This window comes from Pantherophis guttatus, chromosome 2 (genome assembly GCF_059756535.1).
Source record: "Pantherophis guttatus breed Tessera chromosome 2, ASM5975653v1, whole genome shotgun sequence".
Lineage (NCBI taxonomy): Eukaryota > Metazoa > Chordata > Lepidosauria > Squamata > Colubridae > Pantherophis > Pantherophis guttatus.
In genome coordinates this window covers 40,109,202-40,136,970 of record NC_142064.1, presented here as the reverse complement: position 1 = coordinate 40,136,970, position 27,769 = coordinate 40,109,202, and the positions used below count along the sequence as shown (strand labels likewise).

The 27,769-nt window shown below is 36.2% G+C and overlaps 1 protein-coding gene and 1 long non-coding RNA gene across 5 annotated transcripts in view; one reads left to right on the top strand and one right to left on the bottom strand.

Moving 5' to 3' along the window:
* Positions 1-9,355, bottom strand: part of RASA1 (RAS p21 protein activator 1) — a 47,151-nt gene extending 37,796 nt beyond the window's left edge. For both annotated transcript variants that reach the window (XM_034441245.3, XM_087885865.1), the window contains exons 1-2: positions 8,529-9,355; positions 269-421 (exon numbers count right to left, since the gene is read on the bottom strand). In XM_034441245.3, coding sequence (XP_034297136.2) covers positions 269-421; positions 8,529-8,956 — 581 coding nt within the window. In that variant the 5' untranslated portion in view covers positions 8,957-9,355. The remainder of the gene's footprint in view (positions 1-268; positions 422-8,528) is intronic.
* The window catches only part of LOC148115086 (uncharacterized), a 93,389-nt gene continuing 74,172 nt past the window's right edge, over positions 8,553-27,769 (top strand). For 2 of the 3 annotated variants that reach the window (XR_015732120.1, XR_015732118.1), the window contains exons 1-2: positions 8,553-8,675; positions 10,194-10,275. This is a non-coding gene — a long non-coding RNA (uncharacterized LOC148115086). Of the gene's footprint in view, positions 8,676-10,193; positions 11,921-27,769 lie in introns of those variants that run through there. The other variant, XR_015732119.1, reaches the window with a different exon arrangement.

The following is a 27,769-nucleotide window of genomic DNA, read 5'->3' as shown; positions in this document are numbered from 1 at the left end:
GAAACTTGTGAAAGAATACGTGAACCACAGTCACTACCTTTAAAAACAGGGGGCTCCAACCTCCAGGCTGCACAAGCGGTGGGCGAGCGAATATGCTGCTCCACTTGCGTGAATGGCAAGTGTGCACAAACTGTACTGTACCACTCACACAGAATCATCCCCTCCCCCCCCACCTGCTGGTTCATTAAACGGGAAAGGATGCAGACCACTGCCTTAAAAGACTTGCTTCTCATATTTTATAGGAATTCAAAAACAAACATTCACTCACCTAAAGTGATTAACAACATTGGTTTTGCTCAGAAATGAAAGCACAAATGATCCAGGCCTTCGATCACTCTCTCGAATAAGGTAACTTCCAGGTTTTCCTGCCTGTCGAAGACGTTCTTCTGCAATTGTTCTGTCAAGTTTTCCATGATACCATCTGAAAACCAAAGCATAATGGCATGATTTATATATATATTTATATATATATCTGGACTTGAAAATCCTGGATAAAATCTCCTACATCCATTTTTCTTACAGGCTGGTGCAAGTGAATGGCAAGTTTATTCCTAATTTAATACTAGTAACAGAAATCTAAAAGTAAGAATTATGTAGTTGTTTCATTTTTTAAATTAAATGCATTTTATTTTAAAATAGATTAAAACTTCAGTGTTACTTATGCCCACAAAAGAATTTACTTTATAAAGTAAAGTAACTTTACTTTACTTTATTTACTTTATAAATTTATTTTTAATAGTCTCCCATCTCACTTTTAAGTGGCTCTGGGCAGCTTAAAATAAAATAAAAATACTTAATATATTATAGGAAACAAAAGTAAAGACATATAGCAGCCAGGCATCACCTAACCTATCATCCATACAACTGAGACATGGGCTCTAACTCAGAGTCCCTCGCTTGAACACAAAGCCAAGTTTTCAAAGCCTCACAAAAGGCTAAAGGGTACAGGGCCAGTCTAACTTCAGGGGAAATGATATTTCAAAGGGCAGGTGCCATGCAGAAAATGTTCTCCTTCTTGGCCCCCACCAGCTGTGTTGGTATTTAGAGCACACCCACACAGTTGGGGAGAGATGCTTCTATAAGTAACCTGGTCCTATGCCATGAATGCTACAAAACATACATTTTCTTCCTTGCAAGAATGCAATGAATTACAACATTGTGCCTCTAACAGATAATCAAATAAAATTCCACATACTGTAAGTTATATATTTGACAGGTCTAAAATGTTCACATAGAGTATGTTAATGAAAGTATGTGTTGATTTTTTTTTCCAAAGTTGTACTTAATTTTTAACATAAATCACACTGTGTTCATCCATTCTTCTCCATCTGATCCCAATTTAAATTCTACATCAGTTTAGTCACTTCATGCATCTGATGAAGTGAGCTGTAAGCCAAATTTTTTTTGCCTTTTAATCAATTGGATTGGTCTGAAAAGATGCTAAGATGCTAGTAAAACCCTTCTGCTTTTAGGTTACCTTAAACAGGCCTGTCAAACTGGAGGCCCGCAGGGTGAATGTGTCACATGTAGGCCAAAGCCACCCCGGCTCCACAAAGGCAAAAAACATCATGATATGTCACATGATGTGATCGAGTACAGTGATTACCCATGCCTTAAACTAACACAGCTTCCAACTACATTAATACCTATTATCATACCTAACTTCATATATAAAACAACTGTATCCAAGAATGTTTGTGTTATTTAAGTTTCCCAGATTTTTAAATGTATTACTTCAAGCTCCAAATCAACATTATATTTATGATGCATACTAGATATTCCATCATGCCCATTATTCTGGGATGCCATTTGCCATCGTTAGAACTATAAACCAAGTCTCTCTTTCTCTCTCTTTTATTAACATATATCACTCACCCACCCAAATATTTTGTCACACTGCTCTGCAAACCCATTGCTTCAAAAAAGTCTACAGGGTCATCTATAAGAAGTTTTCAAAAATTCCTATCAAGTTACAATTCCTGATGTGATTACAATGAGAGAAATTCTGCAGCTTAATATTTAATAACTCTTGCACGATTTCTCCCAGCACAAATCATTACCGTATTTTCTGGCATATAAGATGACTTTTTAACACATGAAAATCTTCTCAAAAGTCAGGAATCGTCTTATACGCCGGCTGTCGTTCTCCTGTAACCAGGCAGACCAGCCCGAAAGGCTCTGACGAGCCTTAAATGGCTCTGGCGATCCAAGCTCTGACGATCCCAGCTGAGTTGCCTGCTAATCAGGCAATGCAGCTGGGATCGCCAGAGCCATGTAAAAGGAAAAAAGTTTTCCCCCTCCAGCTTGCTTACCTTAGCTGCTAGTCGCAACGCTTGCCTTGCTTCGCTTGCCTGAATCCATTCCATCAGCAAGCAATCAAGCAGGCAGGGAGTTGTGGACTTCAACTCCCAGAATTCCTCAGCCAGCAAAACAAAGCTGTCTGAGGAATTATGGGAGTTGAAGTCTACAAGTCTACAAGTTGCCAAGGTTGGAGACCCCTGTTCTATTGGGTAAGTTTTTTTCCCCTTTGGGAGCTTTAAAAAAAATAGTTAATTGGGGTTTTTTTTTAGTTGTTCTTTTTTAGACCTAGCCATTTAAAGTTTAGGTAGTTTTAAATTTAGTTTTCATATACAAATAAAAATAAAATAAAATAATATTTGTGCAGCTTTCTGAGATTTAGTGTGTTTCTGTAGTGTTTCACTCTAACTACACAAACACACAAAATCTCACAAAGCTGTATGTGGAATTTTGTGTGTGTAAAGTGTGAAAGTTGTTTTTTTGGGCTTTTTGTGGCTGTGTGAGGTTCCTGCTTGTTGCAGGGGTCATTTTGGGTCTAGCTCAACTGCTTTTACATTGTGGGTGAGCCAGTTGATGTTTTTAAATTTTTATTTGGTGTGCGTTGGAAGAGGGGTAATCTTATACGGTGAGTATAGCCCAAACCCTATATTTTAACAGGAAAAGTCGGGGGTTGTCTTATACGCCCAGTCATCTTATACGCCAGAAAATACGGTACATCTGTGATCCAGTTCAGCACAATGTGTAAAATACAATAGAGCGATTTAGAGTATAGTAACATTTAAGAAGAATGTCTTTAACTTGTCCTGTTTCCAATTCAAAATCCTCCTCAATTCTGCCTCTTACATGCTAACAGGAAACACAGTCCACAAAAAAGTGTCAGTGTACAGTATAGTAAAAAGGTTTGTTTTTTTAAAAGAAAGAATACAATTTCCTACTTGCTCATGTAATACTTTTGATAAGGAAAAGCTTGAAAGTACTGATTAACAGGTTTCTGAATCAGGTGATCCTTGAATCAGTTTCCTTGATCACAACCTTTTAGGAAGATGCCAGAATCCTTAAGGCTACAGTAGGCAGAGACATAAAGGTGATGCATACTGTACTATTTATAAAGTATCACTGTAATCACTCCACACTCTTTCTACTGATTTTTTTCCCCATTTGCCATCTTAATTTGTATCACTTGACTAATTTCCATTTAAATCTTATTTAGGCAACTTTCAATTCCTTTCCTTTTCTACTTTTTCTCTTCTATCTATCAATTTACGCAATATTCCAATTGTTCATTTAAAAAAAAATCCTTTAGTTAATGAGCCCTCTTTTGTTGCTCAATAATTAAATGTATGATTTCCCCCCTTTTTAATGTGTGAGTAATTTGAAAAATGTATATTGTATTGCTTAAATGGAGGAGGATGGTAGAGGACAGAGGATGGCCTGGAGGAACATTGTCTATGGGGTTGTGATGAGTCGGACACGACTTCGCAACTAACAACAACAAATTTTGTTGTTTTGCAATTGGGAATAGAAAATTAGCCTGTAAAAATTACTCTTTTTTTCTCTTAGTCAGCTGTCAGCCCTTACTATGGGGATGAGGTTGCAAAGAAAATTTTTCTTCTTTATCATTAATACATAAAGAAATTTGAATTGTTAACATTTGCAGCAACTTTAAATTAATGGTCTATCTATGAATACAGCATGAAAACTGTATTGGTTGCATTTGCACTTCTGAATAATTTTTCAACAAACTGGAATCTGGACACTGCAAACCTATTCTTCTGAACATCCTTTGGGGTATTGGATATACTTTTCTACAGTGGTGCTCTTCCTTTTTCAGGCGATGGTTCAAATCTTGGGGGACGGGAAGGATCTCCTTGGAGACATCTACTTCGTTAAATTCTCTATCCTCTCCACTTTTTAACAATTACATGAAGCCACAAGAGAATGGGGACATCATCTGTTGGCAAGGGATGTGATATATGCTTATGATAAGCAGTTTATACATATGCTTATACAACATAAGTGTTGACCCAGTCTGGAGATTTTCACATGAAAACCTGAATGAATACCTCCAAACTGGACTGAATTTCGTTTATATGGACCAAATAATTCCACGAAAATATAGATTCTGAAAGGAATTTTATTCCCATTCAGAGATAGTTTGCAAGACTGAGAGTACCTCTGGACTAAACTCTCGACTGATTAGAAGGTGGTAGCTGCAGCTAGGATGGTTTTTGTACAGCTATTTCTTGCTGGCCATTTCTGGATTAGGAAACTCTGTTCAATCATTTATGACTCAGTTACCGTCTGTTTAGATTGCTGCAATATGCTGTACATGAGCTATTCTCAGGAAGCATAGGTAAAGTTAGCATAAGTTCAGAAAGTACGGTTAGTATAAAATGCAACAGTCCAAGTGACCAGGTATTTTGGTTACAGTTATATTTTCTGGAATCCCCTGCCTATGGAGATCCAGTCTTCTCCTCATATTTTCAGACAACAATTAAGATGTGGTTATTCTATTAACCTAAGGAGAAGGGTGTGCTGTGATTAAAGATCTGAATTTAGCAGACACTTATATATATTGTATATTCTTTTATGGTTATTTTATCAGTGGGTTTATTTACTATTTTGTGAAAGGTTGACTTGGTGATGTTTTTGATTGCTAGCTGCTGAGAACTTTCATGAATAGGTGATATATAGACAAAGCAAATAAATGAATAATGGGTTTCCCAGAGGAGGCATATGGCTGTTCAGTTCTGCATCAGTTGCGGCCTCCAAGATGTCTTCAAAGGTAAAACTATGTATAATTCACTTTAGTAGTCATGTGGTGATCAAAATAAAATCAAACATTCTCATCTATATTGTCCATGTCCCTTTAGCCTTTGATTCATTCCTAATGCTTTTGTAAGTGCTTATTCCAATATAAATGTGTATCAGATTATAACCCATAGTTCCACACACAGCTGCAGGATGCAAAATATATTAATTCAATTGGGAAAGAAATCACAATTTACAATGCATTATCTTTTTATGGGTGTTCTAGTTATGCTTCTATATATTATAATAATAAAAAATTACAAACCAGCAAGAAAATTAGATGTCACAATACTTAAATCTAGAGTAGCAATTAAGTTTATATTACTGAAATGTACCGGTAACTTTTATTCACATGAGCCTCACAATCAAGCTAATAATGTATATATGGTCACAAATAAATGATCACATGAGCCTGAGACACTGCAACCATCATAAATACATTACTTCAAATGTATTTTTCGGATTACACAGTAACTACAATAATTAATAAAACAGTTTAATAATTTTATAGTGATTCTATATGTTGACTTAAAAATCAAGCTCTGCTGAGTTTGTATGTCCAAGTATACTGTACAGGTAGTCCTTGCTTATGACGACAACCGAGTCCAAAATTTATGTTGCTAAATGAGACATTTGTAAAGTGAGCTTTGCCATATTTTATGACCTTTCTTGCCACAGTTGTTAACTGAATCACTGCAGTCATGAAAGTTGCTAGCATAGTTTTTAAGTGAATCTGGCTTCCCCACTGATTTTGCTTTTTAGAAAGTCACAAAAAACTGATCACATGATCCCAGGACACTGCAAAGGTCATAAATATGAGTCAGTTGCCAAGCATCTGAATTTTGATCACACGACCATGGGGATGCTGCAGTGGTCATATATGTGAAAAATGATCATTCTTTTTTCAGTGATGTTGTAATTTTGAACGGTCACTAAGTGAACTGTTGTAAGTCAAGGACTACCTGTATAGCAGCCAGACAGAGTTATGCAATGGAAGCAGAAGAAAAAGAATCTGTTGTGAAGGACCATCAAACCTAAATTCCAACTGACACCAACTGGGTGGTGGCGATGGGAGGGACACACAATTTCCCTCTTTTTGATTAGCATGCAATTTCCAGGGTTAGAATATTTCAGGGATTTGTCTAGGCAACATATGAATTTTCAATTTCCCAATCCTCCCTAAATTACCACATTTCATTTCTTGCACTATCATATCACAGTACCAGGCTTGTCAACAAGTAGTGCAGAAAGACTCTGTGAGCAGACCTCCCACAATGGCTGCAAAGAAGTAAAGATCTGCAGGTGTACAGTATCTGGATCTAGCATGGGCACTTTCTATTTCTATTGGCAGCTCCTCTTTCCCTTCATTTAGAAAATAGGCATCGGTTAAGGAAGTAAAAAAGCAGTGGTTATATATCCTACTGCCACCCCCTCAGCTCTAACAGGTATTTTCCTGTGCCTGCACAAGTAACATGCAAGTCCAGGAAATGAAATGGTTCCTTTAAGGAACAACCTGTACAGAGCTAAGGTATCTTTTTCAGATCCAAATACTGCTCACCTTTATGAAGCCACTGTATCCAACAGCTCCAGAGATATTACCTTAACACTTTTATAGTTATCCTGTTAATAAAGCAGCTGCACACATTTAAAATAAAGAAAATATATTTTATCAATGAATTTATATAGCTGCCCATCTCACCAAAACTGACTCTGTGGTGGTATACAAAATAGCATATTGTTAACTTTTGATCTAAGGGAGTAGTTGGGTACATAGATTATCCATTAATAATAATTTATTAAACTTCCATGCTGCCCGACTCAATAATTCATGTACACCACCCAACTCTCAACAATCAAATAACTGCCTTAAATCAATAAAAGATAAAGGCATTACCCCAAATGTCCATTTAATCTATTTTCACCACAATTAGCAATGACATTGTTCAAATGTCAGAAATTATCTCATTTTTGTAAATTCATATTATATGCATAATGTAAACATAATGTAACATAAGTAAGTGCTTCTCTTGAAGTATTTGGATGCAGCAGATTTGTCCTTTATTTTTCAAGGAGAAATCTTCTCACGAATAGTATTTTTATAAAAATGATTATAAGGCTACTACTGGAAGAAGACAATACATGGATTTAAAGTAGTTATAATTTGTCACCAATACATTTGTCTCTTTTCAGGGAAGGAGCACACTAGGTGATTGGATATGTCCATATTTTCCAGAAAGGCACTAAATCATTTCAATTCTGCATCTATGCTAGGTTTATTATAGTATCAGCTATGGTAGTCCTAAATAAAACATCTCTGTTTTATGTTATAATAGTTTTGACGTTAGAAATAGTATTCAGGGTTCAAAAATCATTTTAGCAAATGAGGCTGTAGAGCAACTATGTGCCACTTCAATAAACTCAATTGTTAATAGATGAACAATTTTTATCTAGTTTTGTGCAATGTCCTGCTCATAAAAGGAAGACTGAAGTCTCTTTGGAAATAAGAAGTCACTGGATTATGCAGTAGCTGCAATGGATGAGATGAAGCATATTTTGCCTCCTTTGAAAAACTAAACTGCTTCCCATTGTTTTTTAAATACACAGCAGAAAGCTGGTTTAAAGCTTTGCTGTTGTAAATTCCTAAAGCTTCTCAGTCCCCACATGAACCTGTTCTGATGTCAGGATCAACATCTCTGCCCCTTTCAAAGTTAATCCATTATCAGAATACACAACATTTCTTTCATTCATTAGAAAATATCTATTGAAAAAACGTTTTCTGCCTAAACTCAATCGATAGTGACACTTTTAAAGTCAAAGACAGATTATCAGATACAAAGAGTGATAAACTGTATTTATTTATATTAGTTATTTCAGAGAGATGTTACTACTATTTTTGCTATTTTACATCTTCCATGAAAAGCTTTGCATACAACGTGTGTGTTACACCATGGCAGCACAGCAACCTTTATATGCAGAAAATGCTAGAGTTAAAAGCCAAGCAAGTCTCATACAGCATTTTTGGTTTCAGTCATGGATGCCTTAGATGAAAATACTGAGGACTGTTAAAGCTACTGTTAAGCTTTCGGAAAACGCCCACTTTGGGAAGCCTTAGGCAAAAGCGAAGGAAAAGTGTCAAATGAGAGCTTCTTGTTATTTTCAAGCGAAGGGACGAGGGAAAGACTTAATCCTTAGGTTTTCAGTTTTTCCAGGCAAGCAGGCAGTTGACTAAGCAGCTTCCAACGGGATGCGGGAAGAGAAAGAGGCGGCGCAAAGAAACTTTCAGGACTTGCTTAGAGTTTGACATACACAACACACTTCCACCGGGTGCGGTGCTAGAAACCGAGACTTTTGGGAAGGATCCTCATCTGAATCCTTAGCCTGGATGGGGCGTGGGTGGCTGGGGGGGGGGGCATACTCACTGGTTCGTGGGGGGCGCGTTCAGTGGGATGGCCACCTCCTCTTCTTCGTACTCGGGCCCGTCGAGAGAGTCGCCTTCATCCACGGTGCTCAGTCCCCCGGCCGGAAGCGGCGGCTGCGGAGGCGGCGGCAGAGGAGGGAAGCTCCCGGTAATACTGACGGCGATACCGCCACCGCCGCCCTCGGAAAGCGGTAGTGTCGCCGCTAGCGGCCCCTTGGACATCTCCGCAGGGGCAGGCCTGGAGCCCACCGCGAGCGAGCCCGGGGCGGGAGAAGCATTCAGGCCGGAGCCTCCCAGAAGAACCGCCGCCGCGGTCTTGATGCTCCCGCTGCGGGGGGCTGCGTTGGCGGCGGGTGGGCAATGTCCCCCCGCTTCTCCGGCCGCTCCCGAGCTCCCCTCTTCGCCGCCAGCCTCGGCCGCCGCCATCATGCTGCTCCGGCTCCTCCCACCCCTTCCCCGCCTTTAATGGGACAGCCCGCGGCCGGGAGGAGGCGGCCGAGAGGCACAGGGGGAAAGAGAGCTGTTCCCCGCCTTCGCCTCTCAGCGGGGAAGGGAGGGAACCGGTGGACCTGAGCTGCCTGAGGCGCGGAATGGGAACAATGGGAGAGCCGCCCGGTAGCCCAGGGCTCAAGTCAGTTCCTGAGGTGGGGGGCGTGACATTCCGCCTCTGGCACCGAAGGCGGCGGCTCTTTCAGCGTCTCACGCGCTCCCTCAGCCAGCCTCCCTTCTTGGACTCACAGTGGGCTGCTGTGAGGCGGCAGCGCCCCTAGTCTTTCCACTTGCCGTTCCTCTCCTCCACACGCCCCCCTCCGATTTTTTTTTCTCCCAGGCGCATGCGCGTCCTTTCGGCCGCCACTGTTTGCCACGAGGAAAAGCGCGGAAAGAACTTATGCGGCAGCGGCGGGGCAGTTATCGGGGCAAGCTGGGCTTTCGGAGAGGGCAAGAGGCGCCGCCTGGTCCTGTTGGGAAAAGAAGGCGCGATCAGTAACTCAGGGAGCGCCTCTTTTCCGAGTGTCAGAACTTGAAAGAGACTAGTAGTGGTGCAGAGGAAAGAGCGCAGTCTGCCAGTTTTAATCGGATTGAGGAGACAGATTTAGCGTTCATGGGCTATAAAGGCTTTCTTGACTGACGGCTGCCTCTAATTTGGCAGTTCGAATCTCACCAGGCTCAAGGTTGACTCAGCCTTCCATCCTTCCGAGATTGGTAAAATGAGGGCCCAGCCCCAGATTGTTGGGGACTATATGCTGACTCTGTAAACTGCTTAGAGAGGGCCGTAAAGCACTGTGAAATGGTATATAAGTGTAAGTGCTATTGCTATTTCTGAGAGGCGCAAAAAGGTTTCTCGCTCACGAAAATCTCTGCCATGTTTTTTCTTTAGCGCGACTGCCACATTTGACTTTGTAGTTAAGGCGAGGCAAAGAAAAAGGCTATTGCCTCCCCCACAATGGGTATTATGGTATAGAGCCGTCTTTCTCAACTTTGGCAACTTGAAGACCACGTGCCTTAAAAGTTGCCAAGGTTGAGAAACACTGATAAAGATGAATCAGTGGATGTGGTAATGGTTTTTGCCTCTGGTCCACAAAATTCAAGCTAGTTAAATGTGGTAATATGCCTCAAGATAATGCGTTAATGTGCTGTTTTCTTGATTGCTGCAATTTACAAATAGGATTATTGCTGGCCTTGGTCCATTCACCCCAAGCTTCTTGGATGTAACCCCAGTAAGATGTCATCAAGGTCAGCAAACACAGGTCTGTATATATTTATCTGGGCATAAACCTCTCTGCAGGTGACTCTTAAATCAAAGGCAGCTTGGCTATAACTGGGTGCAGAAACATCTATCCATGTGTTATGGGCATATTTACTCATTTTTCAATGTTGATAGCCTGCTCAATTCAGAAGACTTTGGGCAGGTTACTGCATGTTGAAACTAAGACCAGCCATAAAATAAAAATATAAAAACAGTAACAATAAATCAACCAAGTAATATTTCAATCCTCCCCCAAGTGTGCATGGATAAGGTTGGCAGAAATTGCAGCATTTCAGGCACTAGAGCTGGAGCCAAAGCATCCTTTGTAGCTCATTCTCTAATGCCAAAGTTATAAGTTACATTATAGTATTGTAGTTGTTTTCAAAATTATTTGATCTGAGGCTGTATGTTAATGTAGTAATATATTCCTATTTGGTGCTTCAGAAATTATTTTGCTAAAAACTATTGTATTCACATGGAACAGGCCTGTTAATGGGATTCAAGATCCAAAAATAAAGGACTCATGGAAAACCTGTAGGTCAGGGGTCCTCAATCTGTGGGCCATGGCCCACTACCGGTCCATGGCCTATTTGCAACTGGGCCGTGTGAGTGGCTGGGTACTGTGCGCGGGTGCTCTTAGCCTCACTTGTGCGAGCAACAAGTGCTCGCATGGGCACATGTGCATGTGCCTGCCTCTCCAACAAAACCATCTCCTCTTTTCCCCCTCCTCCCCACTTTGGGCCACCAACCTGGAAAGGTTGGGGAATTCTGCCATAGGTGATATAGAAGCTTCTCCCCATCCCACGCCACCACTTCCTTTTGTTTTTCTCAACTTTTTTTTCCTCCATGTTTTGGAGGAAAAGTGTGCCATCAATTTATATGGATGCCTATCTCAAAAAAATGATTCTGGAATCTAACAATTTTAAAAACCCTCAGCAAATAAATAAATGGATGGTTGGTAGATGAGATAAAAAAATGCAACCACAAAGATTCTTTGGTTTGACTATTTATTCCCATTGTTTACAGCAGACCTGACATTTTACAGCCCATAAGCCACATTTGGCCCTTTGATTGTCCTTGTCTGATCAGTAGTGGTGGTGGTGGTGGTGGGGTGTTAGCGGCCTTCCACAACAAGTCCAAATTACTCATGTGGCTTTTTGGGGAAATTAATTGCCCAGCCCTGATTTTTAGGAACCAAGCAGGAGAAATAGCCCCCACTAGCATTTTTTTATTTTGAATGACCTATAATTTTGAAGAATTCTGTTCTACATTATAGTGGAACCTACCTGATCCAGTCCTGAAATAAGGGTTGAACATCAGAGTGATTGTGATAAGGATGGGTAATGTTTTTCTTTATTTTATTTTTTTTGTTGAAAAATGGGAATGGGTGAAGAAAGGAAGGTACAAAGAAAAGAAGGTACAAACGAACTAATGAAACTTACCCTTCGTCTGCATTTTGGTACTTGGGTGTATTACATGCTTTCCTCTGTGTTTAATATTTTCTAATTTAAGATGCTAGATATCACAGGAAAAGGGAAAATATTAGCGTATTGATACACTTGCATGAAGAAAAATGTTTTCATTAACAACAGCAAAACTCTGTAATGTTCTGAGATAACAACAATAAACATAAGCTTCATACAAAATTAATTTAGGAAGAAGGAAAAACAGGAAATTGGTGAAAGGAGATTCTAAAGCAGAAGTCCCTGATTGCCAGGTCGTTGCCCGGTACCAGGCCATGGCCCATTCAGAACTGGGCTGCACGAGCAGTGGGTCGAAACACATGCACTCACGCTACTTGACTTGTGCGAGCGGCAGGACAGCACACAGCTCAACTAGTGCAAGTAGCGGGCTGGATGTGCATGTGCACAGCTTGACTTGCATGAGTGGCGGGCCGACGCACACTGCACAACATGTGTGTGCATTCCGGCCCACTACTTGGGTGGGCTTGTTCCCCTCTCCGGGCCACCAAACCCTAAAGGTTGAGGACTTGATCCAAGGCGCTCTAAAAACTTAATATGCTTTTATCCAAATTGTAGGATTGTTGGTGTTAGTTGGTTAAGTGGTGGTTAAGCAAATGTTGTGGCCATTAAGTGAATCCATTTTATTCAATGGGTGGTTTTTGTCAGAAACTGGAAGCAAACACCAGCAAGTGGTGTAAAATTGTCAACAATCACTTTCATGTGGGACTCTGCAAACGACCATAAATGTGAGCTGATTGTCAAGTACTCAAAATGCAGTCATGTCACCACGGGATGGTGCCGACGTCATAACTTCAAAATCAGGCCTTAAGTAGCTTTTGGATGTCTGCCATAACTTTGAATGGTTGCTAAATAACCGGTTGTAAGTTGAAAACTACCTATATGACTGTTCTAAGCAGTTGCACAAAGAAAATGTTCATGCATGTAAATTAAACTATGTAAGCCAAAAAATAGTTCATTTTTAATGAAGTGGGACTAACACAATTATATACTACCTCTTTATGATCTAGGAGTGTTAGAATTTATGACAGGTGTCAGAATAAATTGGCAACTTGCTTTATTCTTAAAGTAGTTTCAGTTACAAAGGAGAAGTGAATTTAGCAGATGAGAGGATTCAGATTAGCAAGCTGCATAAGACGGCAAGATGCAATACAGCTAATATTATAGCTATGCAACTTGTAATATATTGACATTGATGTATTTTTCTGTCAACAAATTGATTAGTTATTACAAAAAAGATGGAACTATACATGGAATGTAAAATAATGCCATCTAAGGAGTCATTGCTTTTTGGAATCTTCCTTTATTGGAGACTAGTACATAAAAACTGTATTATAATTAGAACAATGTTTAGAAAATAGTTATGGTACTAAAACAAATAGCCAGTTAATGAATGCATTTAGTTTCCAGGCTTTACCTTACCTTATCAAACATCCTCTATCAAAAATGCAGTCTATGCTGATTTAAATGGTCTGAAAAAAATATTTAGAAGCTCTTAATACAAAAATGACATATCTGCAGGTCAGCAATAATGTGCATATTCCCTATTATTCACCAACACATTTATAACAGTTCAGTCACAAAATTTAGCACAGCATAAAAAAATAATTTACGTAATTCTACGGGTTCAGTAGAAAGAGACAGGAAGAAAAATACTTTGAAGAAGCTTAGTGTGTGCTTATGACCAATAAAGTATATCTCTAAACCTTTGTGAAAATTCATATTGCCTTTTTACAATGCTTCCCAAAATCTTTAAAGGAAAACTGCCCTTTTCAAATAAGTTCAAAATTCTGAAATCAGGTTAAAAATATACTTGGCAATTTCTGTTGAGAACTGCATTTAGAATGTATGAAGTATTTTTTACCTGCAAAACTATGCCTTTATCTTTACCAATATAACCACTCTGATTTACAAGTTGCATTATTTGCCTTTGGGCCTTTCCCCTACTTTGGTTTCATGTAAAATATTAATGCAAATGCCATTATATTTAATCATACCCCTATGGTGCCATTAAACTTTCAAAGCACAGAACAGTTGTGAGATATTATTAATTAGGTTACAGTTAAATTGTGGTCCATTTACTGTTCTCTAGAGAGGCAAATGGCTGTAGTCACATGACCTTAATTCAGGTGGTGTAGAAATACAGCAAAACAAATAATAAATTATTTATGATGTGGTGTTTTGGAATACAATATGCAGCAGCCTCCTAAATATGTAATTTGAGTTTGGAAGAAAAAGATAGTACATAACTAAATATAATGAATTAATATGTGAAATAAATGCTGTTAGCTATAAAATGATATAGTACCAGAATATGAGGACTTCAACAATATAAATTAACTTACTGAAATATATGACTTTATGCATTCACTGCATGTTGCATAGTTTTTGGGTTTCTATCCTTCTCTAACCTAGTGACCAGTAGGTGTATTCAGATTATAACTCAGAATTCCTAAACCAATGCATTCATAAAAAGGAATTTTGAAAGCGAAACCCCCAAATATCCAAAAGGCAGCTGGTCAGTTGGTATAAACTTGATTATAACAGCTTTTTCAGTTTTCTCTGACATAAGGCCTTTTTCTATGCCATTCTGCCATTTTATCTTTTTAAGTGAGGGTGAAAGTTCCATTCGAATGTTGTTATGGTATGCTTTAAGAAAAAGAAAAGGAGAAATAACTGCGAGTATGCTCAAAGCATTTCTAGATTTCCATGATAAAATATTTTTTCCTGAGTAACACTTAATCAGATATTATGTAACATTTAAGTAATTCCCCATTTTTAAAAAATCATCTTCTCTTTCTGTCATTCCTCTAAACCTCTCAGGTACTTGTGGTTGTTTATCTTTCATGCTATGCAGATGAAACTAGATGAATTCCAAGGAAAAGAGAAGCTGAATCATCAGACATAAACATGCTATTCTTATTATCTTGGCACCTAAGCAAAGGCAAAATTTTCCTTTCAAATACCACTGTGTGGCAGCTGTGACTGTCCTTAATGAGTGTTTTACTTAAAATAGACAGAAACTGGGAAGGCTTAAATGGGAACGATACCAAGAAAACAGACCAACCAGCCAGATGGTGAGTACTTCCAGTGGGGTGGGGGGAGAGGCGGACTGTGAAAGAGTCAAATCACAGCAATTAACAGAGAATAAAGGGACATGTGGGAGCACTTACACTTTTGTGAAACACTCTTGTTTTTCATCATCCCCTACACATTTATATGTATGCATATGTAATTATATCTGACAGACAGGTTGAGTATTTACTTTTGGTCTGTTACAGCTACATTTTAACTATTCCCAGCCACATTAAATCTTCCATTTGAAACTAGATGCAGTTTTTCCCAATGCAATTCCTAAATTGTGACATTAATTGCAAGTGTTGAACGATTTTTATCAAGCAAATTAATAGCAATATTTGTCTCTATGCAATAAGTATGAAAGTAATAACTAAGAAAGGATTCATTCTCTTCTTCCATGTTTTTGCTGAGAATTTTTGGCAATATTCGTTAACCAGTTGCCTTTGAAGGACAGGAAATAAATCCTGTTAAGTAAAATAAGGACATATATAGTATCAGTATTCACAACAAGCACGCTAAAAGTGCATGATACAAAGCACCTTAAATCAATTTACATCTTCCCAATCTGCTCTTTGTCTGATCCATTGGACAGCAGCTCTTATAATTCTCAGTCAGCTTGGCCCTTAGACAGTATAGTTTCCAAAATAAGGATAAAACTTTATTAAACAACTTTTGTTACTGATTGAATTCACATAGTGTGCTTTACCACGAAATGGTTAATTTGGCTGGATTTGTCTTATTGCGGTACCTAAACTTATCCAATTATGATTTATTCAACTGTTAACCAAGCAGAGCTTTTATAATATATGGACCTAGTCATATGTTGAGTCTCAATAATGATTGAGAACTTCAGTTTCAGTGAGTTTTCCAATTTTGATGTTTTTTCAATTGGCTAGCAAAGAATAATCAAGTTCTCTATTTAGTTGTATTCAACAACAACAACAACAAAAAAAAACACTAGCCATGATTATTCATCCTTCTGCATGTATTCTTAGATACACAGTTTCACAGTCTGTGCAAATCCACGCTTGATTTAGAGTCAGATTAAGATCTAGACTTTTGAATGCCACAAAGAAAAATCAGACTTTTTTTTTTATTGAAAAAGTTTTCAAATACAGATTTTTCCCCCTTTTCCCCCCCCTCTCCCTCCCCCTCCCTAACCCCCCCTCCCCACCCCACCCATCCCCCCCTGTGACTTCTTCATAACAAAAAAACCCTAATTCATAACAGATTACTTACTCCCTCCTCTAGATATTGACCTTTACTTACTAAAAATATTATTAATATTATAACATCCCCCTTTATCCATACATTTCAGAAAAGAGAAAAGAAAGGAAAAAAAGGAAAAAATAAAAAAAAAGACATTATACTATAACATTATAAAATAACTTCTCCACTTTAAAACTATACAATAAGTCCTACTTTAACATTTAATCTTCTATGTATATTACTATAACATTTCATAGCAGCCTTCCCCATCAAATCTAGTTTAACATTTATTCCACTCTATCCATTTCCTCCACTCCCCTAAATATATCACTTAAAAATCCCTTTTCTTAGACTAATCAATCTACTAACTAGCTTATTCACCCACTATCATGCAAAATTACCATACACATTTCTTAATATCTTTAATTCACTGCCCACACTACTTAAAAATATATGTCTATATTTTCCATTATATCTAAATAAAAAAAAAGAAAAGACAATAACTTTAAATTTATAATCCATATAGTATCTTCTTTAAGGTCTTTCCACTGGATTGGTAGAACCAACATCCATAATCGGGTAACATAGCTTGCTGGTGCAACAGTTTATTCAAGATCTTCAATCATATCTGCCCCCATCAGTAGTAAATATCTTCTTATATATATAAAAGTAAAAACAACCACCCGAGTGACATTATAATTATATTCCATATAGTAATAATTGTGGGTTTCATCAGGATTATAAATTCCCGTCATCGTAGTGGGTAACAACCCGATCTTCTGCATGCCCCAGCATAATTCTCTTGCCTTGTAATTCGAGATAATATAATATATTTGTCAACACAAAAAAAAAATTCCAAAATGGATAATTCAAATCCATCAGTTTAAGGCTCATTTCACGTCCCCAAATTACGGCCATGCAGAGATCTGCCACAATCTTCAGGATGATATTAACCAATACATCGCCTCTTCTGTGTTTACACATAATCATTCATATTTTAAAGTCACTGGCTTCACTGTTGCCTGATTTAGAAATTTCTATTTTTATGCCACCTATTTCTTTTTTCCTTTACTTTTTTACAAAAAGTAAAATCAGACTTTTTTTAATGCAAGTGAAAAAGCATCAAAATCAAATCAAATCTAGGAACAATACAATAAACTCATATTTATCCCATTTTAGCAGATCTTAAACAGAAGTAAAATACAAGTCATTCAAATAAATTAATTTCATATTCAATAACCTATCTATACATTTGGCAATTTAAAAAAAATGGGGCAAAAATTAAGATGATATAAACCAACATTCGGTAGGAGGTTGGATGGTAAATTTCTGGGTCTAGATTTTCACAGATTTTCTGAAGTACCTCAGTTAAAGTCTCTGAAATAAACTTGTAGTTCCACTCATCTTGGTCTTCAATTAGCATTAAGTTCTTTGTTCCCACAGATTTCAGTCAATTGCAGGATTTATCACTTGTTTTTGCTTTCTCTCCAGAATCTTATATTACTTTCCAACAGTCTTGCAGTATTTCGAGTTGTGAAATTCATGCCAAATTCTGTGATTCATAAATGTTATGATCTGTTTTTCTGCTGATTAAAGGAAATAGATACTGAAATGATATCTCATTCATTGGGAAACTCACGTGGGCAGCACATTTTTTTTAAAACAGTAGTCAACTGTCTTGTGTTTAAAAATAACATTAATTGTGTCTGACATTTAAATTGCAATTCCCAAACACATTTTGTATTGTATGATTACTGATTTTGCCAGTTGTGTCTGAAACAAACTTTCACTTATTTTCAGAATTCTTTTTTACAGGAGTATCTCTACAAATTAGAAGCTTTACTTAAATTTAGCATTAGTGCTACGTATTTCATGCTTTATATATCAGATATAAAAGTATATTTGAATAATCTGCAGAACCTCATTTTGCATTTCTCAGTTGTGAAATGACTGCAAACAACCTTGTAAGCAGATGCATCAGCAGGTTCTGTTCCTTTTAATAAATGAGAACAAAATCAGATAATTGTGACACATAGCACATGGCTATGACATTGTGACACATGTACCAAAGGAGTAGAGGTTGCATCACATTAGAACAATAATGCTTTTTTCATGCGTCTCTCCTCTCCCTTGCAAGGGAAATATAATCCCCTCTGAAGACTAATTTTCAGTGTGGCAGTCAGGTTGACACTGAACCTGTCAATCTCAGTATTTCTCATCTTTTAATTCTTAATTCAGACTCATTGTGCATATTTTACCAATATATAATTTTGTTCATCTTATTAAGAAATTGTTACTTTATTAAGACAAATTTGGATTTCAAAAGTTAACTTGTCTTGTTGCTAAGAATTATGAAAAGTGTAATCTGAACGCCAAGTTCAGCAATATTAGTTCCAAAGTGCATTTTTCTCTAGCCCCTATTTGGTGGGGTTTTTTTATATCAATGGGGAAAGCAGTGTCCGAAATAATTTATCATAGGAGACATTTATTGAAGGGGAAAGTTGTAGAGCATATCTGTGTCTTATTAAAGTATATTCTTTTCATTTTCATTATTGGTCACAAAAATATAGTATCATCCCTTTTCAAAGTTACAAGTTAGATAAAATTTATATAAATTTATGAGGGTGCCAAAAGGTTACCAATATTATAGAGTGAATTAATTCTCTAAGGATAACTTTAAGAATAATCAACAAAATACAATGTATACATAAATGAAAAAAAAAACTAATGAAAGACAAACAGCAGGCCTAAAACCTACCAAATCAAACTGACCATATACTATTCTACTTATCCATATCTTTATATTGTTTTTGTTCTACTTTTTCAGTAAATAGAGACCAAAACTAGTTATAACAAATCAAAATATAAAGCAAGTATAAAAATACAGATATCAGTCGTAACCTCCCCACAAGTTATTTTGCTAAAGGAGAAAAAACATGTATTTTATATACTAACACCAGGATTTGTACCTGTACTAATTATCTTTGTGTATTTCATGTCTATCTTCTGAACTAAACTACAAATATTGTGAGAGAGATCCAGTTCCCTAATGAAAAAGGACATTTTTTTTAAAAAATAGTTACTTAATGGAGTTGAAGAATAGATTCTGAATTTCAATGGTATAAAATCATGGCAGTAGATTTATACAACTTGGTCATCATTAAAGACAGTTACAAACCCACCTAGTTGTTTATCCTCTGAAAACTATGGGTGAGGAATTCTGGGAATTGAAGTTCACACAGCCTCAAGCTGTTAATGTTGAGAAACACTGCCCTAGGAAGTGCTTTGTTTGAAGTTTCAGTGAAGCAAAGCGCAACTTGAAATATTGCTACAGGACAATCTAAACTCCGAGCCATTTTTCCTCAGAGACTGTATATATTCCCAATATCAGCCAATCCCTTAAGGTCATGTTTTTCTCTGGTGTATTTTTTTAATTTAACTGAAATAATTCCAAATACAAATATGAATTTAGCATCTTTCTCTGTTTCATATTCTGCTTCCAAGATAGATCAGGCAGCTTGAAAGAAAAGGTAGGCAGTATTATACCTGTGAATATCACTGTGTCTGAGAAAATTCTGTTGATTGTTATAAAGCTCTCGGTTTTAAAAAGGGCTTATTTTTTAAAAAATAAAACATTAAAAATAAGGCTGGAATGTTTACTTCTATTCATTCTGCACGAGGCAGCTTGTTTATCCCTCTTCATCTACTGCAAAAGCCTATCAAATTTCCCCCTGCCTGTTTTAATCTTGACCATTTGTTACTTTATTTGGCTGCCCCAAAGCAGTTTTGGTTATTATTTTTTATTTCGTTTGTTTATTTTTAGTTGACCAAAAACAAAGGTAGGAGAAAATTTAAAATGAATAATAGATCCTCTCTTCTAGCTTCATATTTTGTATGGTTTATTCTTCCACATCCAGAACCTTTTACATTCCATCATTCCATCAACTATCCTTTTGATCCTTAGTATCCTCTTTATTGCAACTTCAATCAGTTCAATGGCACTTTGTAACATCACTGTGTTATGAGCAGCTCCTGCATCTTTTCAGGAACACTTTCCGTTCAATCTATCAGAAATTTCATCTATCATTTCTTTGTTCTTTGTGTGTGCAGAACATGTATTTTATCTTTCTGAAATCATTCTATTTCCATTCCTGTTCCTTTTATATATATATATTTCCATGTCAATTGTTTTTCCTTCAGGTGAGTAATAGAGCTAGGTCAGCTCTCATTGAATCGTATTGTGCTGTCTGGAAGAGTTTTCTTTTGCTTTCAGTCTTGTAGCTGATAGCCTTGCAAGTTTAGGCAATTCTGCTTCTCTTTATTCATTCCTACTTATTGCCAATACAAATTTATGTTCATTTGTTTCTCCTAAGCATAATGCTGAAATGCCAATAATATAATCAATTGTCTTATTAAGGAGTCCTATCCATTCTTTCAGCTTGGTTTAGAGTATGTTCTTTTAGTGACTACTCTCTTCTGACTCTCCTGGAATTATTTCAGCCATTTTAATATTTAACTACATTCTAATTTCAACTATTCAATTATTTTGCCAATAGAAATAAATAAATTCCAGGAATAGTGCAGACAAATCAATTCTCAATCCAGATCTCCCCCACCTTCATTTAATAAACAGGTTACTGATAAATTCTTTTCTTTAAACTTTGCTGAAATGAATAGCACTATATAAAGTAATTAGTATTTTTAACTCCAGAAAATATACTTTATTGGCTGATCAGCCTAGCTAGTCTTAATATTCTTTCATGAAATTTATGTGCATTTATGTGAGGTTAAACCAAGAAAGCTCACTCAAAAACACCCAATGAATTTCCATGGCTAAGAGTGGATTTGAATCTAGGCCTAGTCCAAAACATTAACTACTGTACCAGTATATCATAACATAGTGCTCAAATTATTTCCTTAAATGCATGAATGCTACCTAAGGCAATAAACCATATGACATAAAAGGATACCACATTGATAATTATTTGTAATTTTTGTATTTTTATTGTTGATAAGAGAAAGAAGTGGCTTCTTGGAATAACAAAAGCAGTAGGATTAATCTTGGATCCTAAGCACCTAGAGGGGTGGGGAGAGAAAGCTGGCGGTAGCACATTCCAAGTTGTGGGACCAAAGCAAAAACTAAATTTGATTTAAATTAGTTTAAAATAACCAAGCAATGAAATACAATCAACATAATTCATTCCTATGTTATTAATGCTTTCATCTATCATCTAACTATCTATCATCTATCTATCTATCCATCTATCATCAGTTCACTGGCAACTTTTGGAAGGACTCTCAAAACATTTCCCAGAACTTTGTGGGAACCAGATGTGGTCCCAGGTCTGAAGTTAGGCTCCCTTGATATAAAACGAAGTTAAAGAAATGTCCTTTGTAAGACCATAATTTAAATCAGACCTGCACGATTGTAGGAGATAAAAAGGCCACACATAAATACAAAATAACTGCAGGCCACAAATGTAAAATCTTAAGCAATCTTTTTGAACTGGTGGCTTTCAAATGGGTTGAACGACAGCTGCCATCACAATCACCTTCATATGCAGTTATAGAGTAGTAGGGTTTATGGTATGATACAACTGAAAGGCACCATGTTGAGGAAAGCTGACAAAAGTATATGAATGGAATCATCTGACATCAGAGAATGTCAAGAAGGAAAACTTGCATAAATATGAAATAGGTTAAGAGATTTTTCTATTATTAATAAAATAGGTTGCTCTGTGGAAATAGAAATTGGCAAGAGTAATAGCATAGTCATGAATTAAACAGCAGCTTAAAAGCAAGAAATCCATCCTACAGCACATGTTGCTTTGCTATTAAAAAAAATCATCTGGAAATTTCAAGGCAATGAGCATAGGTTTAAAAGTGGATGAAATTAGAAGGAAATTGTAACAGGATAACAGAATTGGAAGGGACCTTGGAAGTCTTCTAGTCCAACTCTCTGCTCAAGCAGGAGACCGTATACCATTTTAGACAAATTGTTCTCCAGACCCTTCTTAAAAGCCTACAGTGTTGGACTTATTCTATCTTATTCTCAGTAATATATTATGCTCTAGTAATAAATTGAAAATTAAAAACTAGACATGTCTTGAGGCAGACATATATAATTAAAACTTTTAATAAAAAAGTTTTTATTTTCTGATCAAACAAGTATACAATATAAACAATCATTCAAACTATCATCAAGAAAAAGAAAAAGAAAATCAATCCTTGGTAAACTCAATCTTCAACCCCTCCTCACCACCCCCCACCCCCGACTTCCCAGAACAGAAAACAGGGCATAGGTTTCACCAAACATTCACTAAAATAAACTAGCTAACTGTAAGATTTAATAACTCCCAATACCCCTTAACTCCCCTTTTACAATTTCATCAACCTCCCTTTTTATAGACTCAAAGTAGCGTATAATCCAATAACTCTAAGAGTTTTAAAGCCATTAACAAATATTAAACATTCAAACCTTAAAAATTCTCTTAATATATCAGTAAAGTATTCAATTCATTTGCAAAAACATTTTTCCCCCTCCTACTTTTCTCAAAGTTCAGATATTATAAAATCTCATAACAAAAAATAAACCTTAGATATTCAGTAGTTAAATTTCTACATTTTTTAAGGTTCCTAAATTTTCCCCCTTCATTATTCCTCCCTCCAACTTTTAGAATTTTAAAAGATAATCATCAACATAATTAACCATTAATACATAAACTAGAAAATCAAAAAGGATTAATCTTACATTCAACCATTAATGCATCATATTTAAAAATCAATATTTAACTTTATACTTTTCCCCCCTCAGTAGTTATAACACCTAAAACATAATCATTTTTAACCATGAGTAAGTTCCTAAATTTTCCCCCTTCATTATTCCTCCCTCCAACTTTTAGAATTTTAAAAGATAATCATCAATATAATTAACCATGAATACATAAACTAGAAAACCAAAAAGGATTAATCTTACATTCAACCATTAATGCATCATATTTAAAAATCAATATTTAACTTTATGCTTTTTCCCCCTCAGTAGTTATAACACCTAAAACATAATCATTTTTAACCATGAGTAGAACAACTGCAAAGCCAAAAGAAAAGGTTAATCTTCCATTCTTGCTTTCTTTTTATATTTTTTCCAGTCTTTCTGCATCCCTCCTACTTCTATTTTGAGGAGGTTTTTCATTTTAATTTGAGGTTGATGTAACTGCGAAGATTGTCCCCTTTTTAAGAAAATTTCCTCTGATTTAGAGCCCCCAAATCGCCTCTTCTTGCTTATATAAATCAGTTCATTCCTTCGTCTGTAGGACCAAAGTTTGTCAAGAGTATGTGAAAAAAAGTTCAGTTGTTTCTTTTTTATTAAATGTGTAAATGCCACTGGCAAATCTCCTTCATCTTCTAAAACTTCGAAAGTCTGATCATTTACTACTTTTTTCCAAACCAAGTCGTAATTTTGAAAGATTCTATCAATTTTTTCAAAAAGAGCAGAGAATAAGCTCGAAAATTCTTGAGAAGATTCTTCCACCTTCTCTGCTGCAATCAGAATATCTCCTGAGTTGTCATCATGCTCCGTACTTATTTTTGTCTCCTCAGTCATTTCTGTTGTTATCCCTTTAAGAATTGCTATTTGATTACTTATAGCTGCAGTATGATTATTCATGGCTTCTTTTATAAATTCTGTAAATTCTGCATCAAAATCCTTATAGCTCTGTAAATCAGACAACTGTTCCATTTCTGACACCTCCAAATAGCTTCCAGCACTTTCAGGATCTTCTTTCTTAGAAGCCATTTTATTTTTAAAAAAGATTTTCTTTCTTCCCACAACCATAAAATCATAAAGTCAAAGCCATCCTTTTGAGCAGCTTTCAGCAATTTCTTTATAAATCACCAAACGAAATAATCTTTTCCCAAACCGCTCTTCAAAATCTATTCCAACAACTTAAAGCCAGTCTCTGAGCACGAGTCTATTAGCGAAGACTTTCCTTTCTAACTTTCACTTTTAAAATCGCAACAAAGAAACGCCATCTTTACTTCCAGCTCAGAAAAACCAATTAGAAACATTGTATCCCCGGAGTTAAGTGTTATACTTGCAAAAAGCTTGTCCTCCTGCTTCTGTTCCGCATACTTTTTTGAAATCATTTAATCTTCTGTTTGACAGCAGAAATTGGACGCAACGCCTAGCTCTGTAAAAAAAACAGAGTTCCCCCGGATCCGGAGCTTCAGTGGGCTGAACGGGGAGGTCTCACCCTCCTAACCCCTGGAATTAATCCAGGGGTTTTCGGGGAGCTCTACCCTCACCCACCTGCTCTCCTCCCCTTCTTTTCCCGAAGGGGAGATTTTCAAGCCGTTTTGACAGCTGATTAACGCTGTCAGAACGGCTCAACGGGATCGCGGGGGCGGCGGTCTAAAAAGACTGTCAATGGCGCTGCGGAGCCAACCCGGAAGTCCCTCTATAATTAAAACTTTTAAACAAGGTGAAAACTAATACAAACTAATATAAAGTAAGGAAGAAAAGGAAAGCAAAAAGCAAAAAATGCAAGTAAAGAAAAAATGTTGAAGAAAATGAGAAAAGCAAGAAAAATATATAAAGTGACTTCTAATATTTTTTACAGCACTTATACTGTAAATAAAAATACAAATTTTAACTTTTCTAGAGTTAGATCAGAAACTAAAGGGTTTTTTGATGTGATTAACTTAAACGTCTATCATTTAATTCATGAAAGCCTACTCATACATTCAACTACATGACATGCTACACGTTGAGTAATATTAAAGTACTAACATCTATGGATTATAATTTTCTTTTTCGCATTGGGATTGTAATTGCATTTAATTGATTTTATGACTCTTTGCCACCAAGAATCACTTCTCTGATATGGGTGACCATACAAATTGAATCAATCCATCAACCAATATTGGTTTATAACATTTTTACTCAATATGTATACAAACATAAAAGAAACAAATACAAGATACAAATACAAACATAAAAGATACAAATACAAAACCACTCTTGATTTGATTGTGCAAATACCGTAATTACATGGATGTGTCTAAACTTCTGATAGAAGTACAGAGGTTTGGCATATGCAGGTTTCATCATTGTCTCCCTCCTCACTTTAAGGCCCACAACATATTTCTTTCATTATATTATTTTTGCATACCCACTAACATTAGCTAATTTCTTGAAAGGTCAAAATAGAATAGATGCTGAGTATTATGCTGAGTATTTTTGCAGACAAAATAAGAGGGGAAAAGAAATTTTAAGTAATAAATTTCACTTAAAATTAAGCTCCACTGAATTGTAGCTATTAAAAAGACATGAGAAGGTTTTATTTGTGTCTAGAAATGAGGAAAATAGCATGTCACCCCATCATAATTTAGAGATTATGAAAGAGCAGAGGAAGAATGTATAACATTGATGGCAGTTTTAGCTTTTGGCATGCTCATTGCAAACATGCGTGTAACCCAGCTTTTTCTTTGTGAAGGGAATGTTTTGCCAAGGAAAATAACCCTTGCAAAATTATGCTTCTCTTTTGCTTCACATTTTCAAAGAAGTAGAAAATAGAAGGATGGAAGTACAATCATCTTGTCATTATGAAAGGTATTGGAAAACTCCACCAATTTTTTTTTTTTAACATCTATTCTATTTTGACCCCCAGGGCAAATGTGGAGAGATAAATAAAGGAAAGGGTCCTTGTGTTTGTTCCTCATCTGGCTTATTATTAGTGAAATGAGTTTTTGTGTTTAAAACATAAAAAGATTCCTCCCTCTCCCTCTCTTCCCCCCACTCTGCCATTTTTCTCTTCAACGTTAGTTTAGATAAAAACTAAGTCTTTTCCATACTTTTAATTAAATATTATTATTAATAATGATAATGTTGAATGTCTATTAATATGTACTAATATCCAGACTGAATCATACTCTGTGTAAAATAACTATATTAAGAGTTGTCTGCAATGTTTGGTTAAAACAATCAAGATAGCAGCCACAATGGGGTTATTAAAGCTCTCTCTGTTCTTTATGTGGATCACAATGCACATAAAAACAGGCAGAGATTTGATCAAAGATTTAATCAAGACTGCATAGCTGCAGTCTTTTTAAATATATCTTGTAAATACTCCTGATTATGTTAGGAATTTTAATTTCTTTTAAAAAGTGGGAACTGCTGCTATTTGATTAGTATTGTTTAACACAGGTAGTCCTCAATTTACCATTTGTTTAGTGACTATTCAAAGTTACAGCAACATTGAAACAAGTGACTGACAACCGGTCCTCATAATTTTGACTGCTGCAGCATTCCCATGGTCACATAATAAAAATTCAGGTGCTTGGCATATATTTATGATGGTTGCAGTATCCTGGGGTCACATGATCACCATTTGTGACTTTCCTAGCTGGCTTCCAATAAGCAAAGTCAATGGGGGAAAACTTAACAATCATACTCACAGTAATTCACTTAAGGACGAGCAAAAAAGTTTATAGAATTGGGTGCAACTCACTTAACTTGCTTTGCTTAGTGATGGAAGTTCTAGTACCAATTGTGGTCATAATTTGAGGACTACCTGATTTCTGTCCATCTCTTGTTGAATTCATATTTCTAGCGAATAATCCATAATTCAGTATCTACATATAAATCATAGTGAATAGGGGTAAAATAATTTACATTTACTTGCCCAGTTACGTTTAAATTGCCATTCTACTGTGACATATTTTTATTCAGATTCAAATCACAAGTACCATAGACTAAAATTGAAGTGTTCCTCATTTTCACATCTTAAGAGGAAGTTTTGTTGTAAATCATTGTCAGTATGTTTTGTTACTTATAGTTTCTCATTAATGCTTCAGGGAACATTTTTTAAAAATCAAGAGGTGTTATAGAGTGAATAGGAATTAAAGGATATATACAATTATCCTTTAAAATCTAACCAGTGCCAATATACATGCTAAAGGTCTTCTGTAGGGCTCAAAATATATTTATGGTTGTACAATAATAGATCAATATAGTTTCCCAAGTGCGGACCTATTATTTGAAGGCTAAAACTTCTTTGATTGCTATATGAGAAGATTAGTGTGCAATTGTAATAAATTAGATGTAGTATATTGTAAGCCACCCAGAGTCTTATGGAATTGAGCACCCTCTAAGTTGAAAAGATACAGATACATAAAACTTGATTATTGACTGAATCATTCATGACAACAAGACTCAAACAAATATAGCACAAAGAAAACAATAGTGGGTTAGGGAAAGACTATAGAAGGACTCCATGTTCGTTTGTTTTCTCTTGAATGTTGACAGAGAGACTGTGGCCCTGATGAAAACGGAGATGCTTTTTCAGAGGGTTGATTTGTTTAAAATTTTGTATAGCATAACAAAAGGCAGCATAGTGCATAAAATTCACAGAAAAAGTATATAAAATGTATATCAAAATATAAAACAACAGAGCAGTGAATTATTTTAAAAACACAGTAAAAGTGATGAATAAAATTATGAATAAAATTAAATTATGTATGAGCAATTAAGTGGAGTGACTAAACCTATGGGTGTATATCTAAATCATTTAGCTATTGGACAGCAGTGCCCTCAAGATGATGTTTTTCATGCAGGGATCCAGGAACCTTCTGAGGGGGCATTCCGTCCCAATCTGATGTAAAGTTTCTGAGATGTTCCCATAGTCACAGTTAGGATTATCAACCAGCCCCCATTTATATTTCCAGTAT